We start from the raw sequence: 9,256 nt of genomic DNA on the forward strand, positions 1-9,256 counted from the left end.
CCTGTTTTCCAGACAGCAAGCTCATAGCTGCAGTCCTGCACAGAATGGCTTAGGCTGAGAGAGAACTCACAGATCATCTACCTCCAACCTCATCACCATGGGCAGGAACACCCCTCAGCTGGACTTGGCTGCTCAAGCCCTCATCCAGCCTGGCCTTCCAACACCTCCAGGGAGAAGGCAGCCACAGCCTCCCTGGGCAAACTGTTCCCAAGTCTCACCACCCTCACACTGAAGAACTACTTTCTCAGACCCAGTCTCACCCTGCTCTCCCTCAGCTTCAAACCATTCCTCCTTGACCTGTGTCTAGACACCTCTGCAGCCTTCCTCTAGGATCCTCTTCTCCAGGCTGAACACCCCCAGCTCCCTCAGCCTGTCCTCACAGCAGAGCTGCTCCAGCCCTTGGATCATCTTCATGGCCTCCTCTGGCCCCACTCCAGCAGTTCTGTGTCCTCCTCCTGCTGGGGACACCTGAGCTGGAGGCAGGATTGGAGGTGGGGTCTCAGCAGAGCAGAGTCAAGGGGCAGAATCCCCTCTCTTGCCCTGCTGCCCACACTCCTCTGGCTGCAGCCCAGCACACAGCTGCCTGCTGGGCTGCATGAGGGCACTGCTGGCTCCTGGGGAGCTGCTCAGCACCCAGCACCCCCAAGTCTCTTTCTTCAGAGCTGCTCTCAGTGAGCAACCTCTGTTTAATTTAACAGAGAATCTAGCACCAATAGCCTTACACATTTCTTACCTAAGCCAACAGCTGCAGAAAACAGCTGGACTGTGAAAAGAATAAGAATCCAAAACCTGTACAGAATGAAGCTGATCTGTAATGTGTGTGCTCATAGGAGAGACCTGGACACCAGCTTCTTAGCATCTACAGAGAACTCTGCCAAGTAGATTGTACACTTTGACATGTTTATTGCAGTTGGGTGAACAAATTCAATGAACAAGCCTCCTCAGCCTCACATTTGCTTCCCTGTAGACTTCCACAACCCAGTGTTTAAAGATCACAGAACCATGCAGGTAGGTATCTGCATGAAGTAGTTCAACAGTTACTTCTTGTTCCATGCTTCTCTTTCGAGCCTTTCACGGATTACTTCTTTCAGGTATGGCTGCAGATAATGCTTGTCCTGCAAAAGAAGAGAGCACCCTTGAGTTGCAGGGGGAGAGAGGGCACCCTTGAGTTGAGTTGCAGGGGAAGAGAGGGCACCCTTGAGTTGCAGGGGGAGAGGGGAGAGAGGGCACCCTTGAGTTGCAGGGGGAGAGGGGAGAGAGGGCACCCTTGAGTTGCAGGGGGAGAGGGGAGAGAGGGCACCCTTGAGTTGCAGGGGGAGAGGGGAGAGAGGGCACCCTTGAGTTGCAGGGGGAGAGGGGAGAGGGCACCCTTGAGTTGCAGGGGGAGAGGGGAGAGGGCACCCTTGAGTTGCAGGGAGAGAAATTATTTCACTTATAGGGAGGTCCAGAATTATCTCAAGCCATTCCTACAGCTTCCTCACGTCTCATTCCTTCTCAGATGTTAATAAATTCCTCCCTAACAACAAATAAACCAAACCCAAACCAACAAACCCCCAAACAGCCACCAAGAAAAAACCCAAACCAAACCCCAACCCCAAAAAAACAAACAACAAAACCACCCAACAACAAAAACCCCCCAAGCCAAAACCAGCACAAAACCAACCAACCAAACCAACAAAGAGAAAAATCAAAACCCCAAACCAAACCCAAACCTAAAAACCAGACAAAAGAAGAGCCAAAATCTAAAAGAGGAAATCCCCCCCCTCCTCCAACACTGCTTACTCTGAAAAGGTAAACTTCCTACCTGCCAAGCCTGCAAAGAGTATTTCTTTACTGCAGCAACCACTAACTGCTAATGCCTTGCCAACATCCACAAGCAAAGGGGTGCTACCAGCTACACCTTCAGCAACAATATTCTTTGGGCAGACACATAAAGGTACCAAATCCACTTTTAATTAGATCAAAGGCCAAATATAATAATTTGAAGACATTTAATTTTGAACTCCTAAGCAGCACTGCAAATTTGGGCACCTTGACTGTGTTTTAACACTTGCAAAGCAAACTGCTGCTTAAGGAACAATCCTCACTGTCCATACAGACTGGGGGATGAGGGGTTAGAAAGCAGGCCTGAGGAAAAGGGTTTGGAGTGTTGATGGATGAGAAGCTGGACAGGAGCAGGCAGTGTGAGCTTGCAGCACAGAAGGCAAATCACAGCCTGGGCTGCATCAAGAGCAGCACTGCCAGCAGAGCCAGAGAGGTGATTCTGACACTTGGCTCTGCTCTGCTGAGACCTCACCTGCAGTACTGTGTGCAGGTCTGGAGCCCTCAATATAGGAAGGACACGGAGCTGATGGAGAAGGTCCAGAGGAGGGCCATGGAAATGATCAGGGTGTTGGAGCAGCTCTGCTATGAGGACAGGCTGAGGGAGCTGGGGGTGTTCAGCCTGGAGAAGAGAAGGCTCCAGGGAGACCTAATAGCAGCCTGCCAGTACCTGAAGGGGGCTACAGGAAGGATGGAGAGAGACTGTTTGCAAAGGCCTGCAGGGACAGGATGAGGGACAGTGGCTCCAAACTAGAGCAGAGCAGATTTAGATTGGATGTTAGGAACAAGTTCTGCACCAGGAGGGTGGTGGAACACTGGAACAGGCTGCCCAGGGAGGTGGTTTAGGCTCCATCCCTGGAAATATTCAAGGTGAGACTCGCCAAGGCCCAGGGCAGCCTGATCTGGTTGGGGATGTCCCTGCTGACTGCAGGGAAGTTGGACTGGATGAGCTTTGGAGGTCCCTTCCAGCCTGGACCATTCTGTCAGTGTGTGTGAAATAAGCAGTTGTTCAATGTAGGTGTTACCTAAATATGAGCTACTGGATCACAAGAAACAGCCTCTGCTTAGAGACACAAAACACCCTTATACTATCCTGTGGCCAGATGTTTAGTGGCAAGACTCCCATTTCTCTGGTAATTAGGAGTAAACTGAGACTAACAGTAACAGTCTGTGAATCAATCCATTACACAAAGACAGTATTGGTAGTTACATCTGAAAAAGAAAGTGCAGTTTGTTTGTCATATCACAAGGTGAGACTTGCTTCAATGCAGGGTTTCTGTTGAAATTGTTCCTCCTTCACAAATAGAAGCTTTGGCTTGAGATTTTCTCTAACATGAAGGAATTCAACAGAAAAGCAAGAGAATTTCCAAGCTATTTACAGTGCATTTCTTTAACTGATAGAATCCTAGAACAGCTCAGGTTGGAAGAGACCTCAAAGATCATCTACTCCAACCTCACCACCATGAGCAGGGACTAGACTCAGCTGCTCAAAGCCTCATCCAACCTGGCCTTCCACACCCCCAGGGAGGAGGCAGCCACAGCCTCTCCAGGCAACCTATTCCAGAGTCTCACCACCCTCACACAGAAGAACTTCTTCCTCAGCTCCAGTCTTACCCTGCTCTCCCTCAGCTTCAAACTATTCCCCCTTGTCCTGTCTCAGGACACCCTCAGGAAAAGTCCCTCTGCAGCCTTCCTGGAGGATCCCTTCAGCTATTGGCAGGCAGCTCGAAGGTCTCCCCAGTCTTCTCTTCTACAGGCTGAACAACCCCAGCTCCCTCAGCCTGTCCTTGTTGCAGAGGTGCTGCTTTGTGGTCTCCTCTGAACTCACTCCAGCAGCTCTGTGTCCTCCTTCTGCTCAGGACACCAGAGCTGGAAGCAGTATTTGAAAAGAGGTCTCAGCAGAGCAGAATCCCCTCTCTTGCCCTGCAGGAGCAAGTCCAGAGAAGGCCCACAAAAATGACCAGGAGGCTGGAGCACCTCTCCTGAGGACAGGCTGAAGGGGCTGGTGTTGTTCAGCCTGGAGAAGATAAAGCTGCCTTCCAGCACCTAAAGGGGGCCTACAAAAAGGCTGCAGAGAGACTGTTTACAAAGGCCTGCAGTGAATAGGATGAGGGGAAATGGCTTCAAACTAGAGCAGATTTCGACTGGATGTTAGGAACAAGTTCTGCACCACAAGGATAGTGGAACACTGCAACAGGCTGCCCAGGGAGGGGTTGAAGCCCCATCCCTGGACATCACAGTATCACAGTATCACCAAGGTTGGAAGAGACCTCAAAGATCGAGTCCAACCTGTCACCACAGACCTCATGACTAGAACATGGCACCAAGTGCCACATCCAATCTCCTCTTGAACCCCTCCAGGGATGAGGACTCCATCACCTCCCTGGGCAGCACATTCCAATGGCTAACAACTCTCTCAGTGAAGAACTTTCTCCTCACCTCCAGCCTAAACTTCTCCTGGTGCAGCTTGAGACTGTGGCCTCTCGTTCTGGTGCTGGTTGCTAGAGGGAAGAGACCAACCCCCTCCTGGCTACAACCTCCCTTCAGGTAGTTGTCTCCCCTGACCCTCCTCTTCTCCAGGCTAAACAACCCCAGCTCCCTCAGCCTCTCCTCATAGGGCTTGTGCTCAAGATTGCACTGGGCTGGAACGGACTCTCTGAGACTGTGTCCTCTTGTTCTGGTGCTGGTTGCCTGGGAGAAGAGACCAACCCCCTCCTGGCTACAACCTCCCTTCAGGGAGTTGTAGACAGCAATGAGGTCTCCCCTGAGCCTCCTCTTCTCCAGGTTCATATTCAAGGCAAAGCCTGACAAGGCTCTGGGCAACCTGATCTAGTTGAGGATGTCCCTGCTGACTGCTGTGGGGGCTTCAGAGGTCTCTTCCAACCCAAACCATTCTCTGATCCCACGATTCTGACTCATTTAGGCCCTCCAGCTTGGAACCGCTGTGCACATACCTCTTCATACTTCACCCACTGGTCCTTGGGGAGGATCTGGTGTTTGAGGCTCAGGTCGAGGGCTCTCTTGATGCGAAACATCCTTTCGTTGTAAAGGTGCTCTGGAAGCCTCCTCAGCGCTTCCTTGACATCGTCATCCTCATACATAGTGTCATCTCGCATCAATCCTGTGCCAAGGAGATTGCACAACATCACTGAATCGATGCTCTTTGTGCTGCAAGATGCTGGCTACAACTCCCTGAAGGGAGGTTGTAGCCAGGTGGGGGTTGGTCTCTCCTCCCAGGCAACCAGCACCAGAACAAGAGGACACAGTCTCAAGCTGTGCCAGGGGAGGTTTAGGCTGGAGGTGAGGAGAAAGTTCTTCATAGCAAGAGAAATTGGCCATTGGGATGTGCTGTCCAGGGAGGTGGTGGAGTCACCAACCCTGGAGGTATTTAGGAAGAGTTCTCTAGGATGTAACACAGGCAAAACATTCCCAATGCAAAACTACAAAGAAAACCAAAACCAACCCAGGCAAAAAGAACTTGAATGAGGCCTTGACCAACCTGGTCTGCTGGAAGGTGGACTGGATGCTAGAATCCAGTTCTTCACCATCAGGGTGAAGGAACACTGCAACAGCTTGCCCAGAGTGGTAGCTGAGGCCCCATCACTGAAGATATCCAAGGTCAGGCTCAGTAAAGCTCTGAGCAACCTGATCTAGTGGTTGATGTCCCTGCTGACTGCTAGACAACCTTTGGAGGTCCCTTCCAACCCAACCCATTTTACAGCTGTCTTGCAATTTATTTCTAACTTCCCCAGGGCAGGCATGTTAACTGCCTTAAAATGATTTGCCCATGTTGTGGTCAGCAGTAAATCACAGCCTCTGCACATTCAGCTTCTCTTGTCAATCAAGAACAGCTGTGCCACCTTCAATAGCTGAAACAAACTTGCTAACAACTCCAAACACAAATTGAAGACAATACCACCAAGGCAGCTTCCCAGAATCACTACTTTTACACCTAACTTCACCACTGTGCAGGCCAGAGAGACACCAAGTGAAGTTATGGTGGTACAAACTAAACTGAATCCATTGTTTGCAGTTTGGATCCTTAGCACAAATGTTACAGGCAGGCTGACTGCTATCAACAGGAACTTCTCCAGCCTCAAGGGCAGCCTTTGGGTTAGAAGATACTGACCAGTCAAAGTGACTTGGTGGGAAAAGATACATAACCAAGCTTTCAGGACTTCTTTATGCAAGCTTTTTCAACTGCTCCAGCTTAACCTTGGTCAAGAAAAGTAAGAGGAAACCAAGAACTAACAGAAAAGTCACCGATTCGTTATCGAGTAGGAACCATGATGACTGAAGCTGCTGCTAGCTTTAGCCTCACAAAGGCAGTAGCTAATTTTGATCAAAAAGACTGATTCCAAACTGCAGTCTAGCCTGGGGATTGCTCAATTTGCAGACTTTACAAACACCTCCACCAAACACTCACCAAGTTTGTTGAACCCAGCTGCGTTGTAATACCACTTCCGAAGCGAGTCCAACAGGCGACCACCTCCTGCAACTGAAAGTGACATAAGGATGGACATCAGGAGGAAGTTCTGCACAATGAGAGTGGTGAAATACTGGAACAGGCTGCCCAGGGATGTGGGTGAGGCCCTGTCCCTGGAGACATTCAAAATCAGACTGGATGTGGCCCTGGGCAGCCTGCTGTAGTTGGAGGCGTCCCTGGTGTTGGCCAAGATGCCCTTTGAGGGTCCCCTTCCAACCCAATGCAATCTGTGACCATCATCAGTTGCAGAGCAATGTGAAATTCAGCATTTGCAGCCATACAAATATTTGCTGGCCTCCTTCATCTGCAGGAGCACACCACCACATCCAAGTTTGAATTTGAACACAGAGAATCACAGAAAACATCCAGCTGCAAGAGACCTCCAAGCTTTCACCCAGCACTGCAGGGCCAACACCAAACCACATCCCTCCTCAGCACCAGGTGCACAGGCTGCTTAAACACCTCCAGGCATGGGGACTGCAGAAGTGCCCTGGGCAGACCATTCCAATCTCTGAGAACCCACCCTGTGAAGAAATATGTCCTAGCACCCAGTCCATGAGTGGGATGCTCTGTTTTTCAATACCTCTTAACTGAAGAGGTAGAATGAGTAGCTGTTAAGTACAATGTTTAATGTTCATTCAACGTGTTTGAATATTAAACAGCTTCAAGGCTTGGAACAATGCTAACAGTCAATTGCTAAAGACAGCACACCAAAGGTTTCAAGGCTCCATTTAAATGACACAAAAGCCAATATTCTATTTAGAATAAACCAGACCAGGTTGGAAGAGACCTTCAAGATCATCGCGTCCAACCCATCAACCAATCCAACCCACCCAAACAGCTAACCCATGGCACCAAGCAGCCTGTCAAGTCTCCTCCTGAACACCTCCAATGACGGCGACTCCACCACCTCCCCAGGCAGCCCATTCCAATGGGCAATCACTCTTTCTGTAGAGAATTTCTTCCTAACATCCAACCTAAACCTCCCCTGGTGCAGCCCGAGACTGTGTCCTCTTGTTCTGCTGCTGGCTGCCTGGAAGAAGAGACCAACATCCTCCTGTGTACACCTCCCTTCAGGTAGTTGTAGAGAGTAATAAGGTCTCCCCTGAGCCTCCTCCTCTCCAGGCTAAGCAACCCCAGCTCCCTCAGCCTCTCCTCACAGGGCTGTGTTCCAAACCCCTCACCAACTTCATTGCCCTTCTCTGGACTCGTTCCAGCAAGTCAGCCTCCTTCCTAAATTGAGGGGCCCAGAACTGGACACAGTACTTGAGGTGAGGCCTAACCAGTGCTACAGGGGCAGAGTGATCTCCCTGCTCCTGCTGGCCACACTGTTCCTGATGCAGGCCAGGATGCCATTGGCCCTCCTGGCCTCCTGGGCACACTGCAGGCTCATGTTCAGCTGCCATCGACCAGCACCCCCAGGTCCCTCTCTACCTGGCTGCTCTCCAGCCACTCTGCCCATAAAGCAAACCCACCATGCTTTTCAAATCATCTCTCTAGGTTGCACAGCTCTCACTATAGGCCAATGGCATTTCAAGGCAAGCACATTATTACATTGTCAACCTGCTCTCCTCTCCAGTCGCTTTAAAAAAAATAAAAAATCTCTGGAATAGCATTTAAGTCAACTGGAAAGTGAACACTGAAACCTCAAATAAACAATAAAATCACTGATTATCAAAAGAGGAAATAAAACACACCAGAGACAGAGCATTCATCTGTCCTAAACTGTGATTCTGGATGGCAAAAGTGCTTTGAAATGTAAGCAAGCAGAATGCAATACCCAATACCATTGAAATAACTCATCAAGGGGTCTAAGAATGCAGAAACAGCGCAAGATGGGCAGTGAGGCCACGGCAAGCTATCTTTCATGGCCTGAAGTCAGCTGCTTCACCAAGTCTCCCCATGAACTCAGCGCTAGGCGCGCCAGTAGCACGTCACCTCATCAGGCTTTATTCACTCGCACCTCGGGATAGAGAAGGAATGACATTAAACCAAGTCTGGGGTCAGTGGCGGGGGCAGGACGGCGACCCCCGAGGCCCCTCTGGGGCAGCCCAAGGGCTCCTCCAGAGCACCTTCTGCCCCAGCGCTCTCCGAACACCTCAGAACCAGGCTCCCCGGGCTGAGGCCCGGACAGCGGGAAAGATGAGCAGGAAAAGCCTCAAGGGACTCACATGACACTGTCAAGGAGACTCTTTCCTTCTTTTCTTAAAGGTGGCTTGCAATATGCACACACACACGTATACGTGTAAAATCCTTTTGCATTTCAGCGCTAGTTTCGTGACAGAGGAAGAAACCCTGAACGTGAGTTTAAACGCTTTTGCTGCTGCCTGCGGCCGCTGCCCCCGTCAAGGGCACAGAGCGCACACCGCCCACCAGCCCCCCGCTTCCCGTCACGGCCCGCACCTCCTCACGGAGCGGGACAGGAGAAGCCCTGCACCGCAAACGGAAGGGACAAGGCCCCCCACGACCGCCCCCGGGCCGCCCCCCGCCGCCTCACCCGGCGCCCTGGCAGCCATCTTGACCTCGGAGCGGCGCGCTGCCTTCTGGGGGAGCCGCCGCGTGCCCGGGGCGGGGGCGGCCGCGCCAATGACGCCGCAGCGCTGGCGTATGCGCCCTGCCGCCCGGGGGCAGCAGCCGCGCCGGCCGCGGGGGCTGGCAGCGCCGCGGGCTGCGGTTGTCCGCGGCTTCATGCAGGCTAGTAGCCAGCGTGCCCGAGGATGGAGACGGCTCCATCGGTCTCCGCCGTGGCAGGCAGGCAGTGACTGTGCTGGCACCACTAACAGGCCATGCACACAGAGCTTGTGTGCACAGAGCTGTCCTCTCTGAGGCACCCGAGAGGCAAACGAAGCCCATGCTTTACGATGATTTAAAATGACACAACCTTAGTGGATCGGAAATTAAGCCAAGATTAATCAGTGCTTGCTCTGAAGACTGAGTGTAGCACAGTCT

At 51.5% G+C, this 9,256-nt stretch overlaps 1 protein-coding gene across 1 annotated transcript; it reads right to left on the reverse strand.

Moving 5' to 3' along the window:
* Positions 1 to 879: 879 nt before the first annotated feature.
* Positions 880 to 8,877, reverse strand: UQCRB (ubiquinol-cytochrome c reductase binding protein). Its single transcript, XM_068164309.1, has 4 exons — positions 8,805 to 8,877; positions 6,248 to 6,319; positions 4,776 to 4,942; positions 880 to 1,115 (listed from the first exon to the last, which is right to left on the reverse strand). The coding sequence occupies exons 1-4, from the start codon at positions 8,821 to 8,823 to the stop codon at positions 1,038 to 1,040; spliced, it is 336 nt and encodes a 111-aa protein (XP_068020410.1). The 5' UTR covers positions 8,824 to 8,877; the 3' UTR covers positions 880 to 1,037.
* Positions 8,878 to 9,256: the final 379 nt, after the last annotated feature.

This window comes from Melanerpes formicivorus, unplaced genomic scaffold (genome assembly GCF_026170545.1).
Source record: "Melanerpes formicivorus ecotype bairdi unplaced genomic scaffold, bMelFor1.0.p_v2 SCAF_79, whole genome shotgun sequence".
Lineage (NCBI taxonomy): Eukaryota > Metazoa > Chordata > Aves > Piciformes > Picidae > Melanerpes > Melanerpes formicivorus.

Coding starts and splice junctions, on each gene's coding strand:
- UQCRB (XM_068164309.1), bottom strand. Junction 4,943..6,247: donor AGCTGGGTTCAACAAACTTG/GTGAGTGTTTGG, acceptor TCCTTGGCACAG/GATTGATGCGAGATGACACT. Junction 1,116..4,775: donor AGTGGGTGAAGTATGAAGAG/GTATGTGCACAG, acceptor CTTCTTTTGCAG/GACAAGCATTATCTGCAGCC.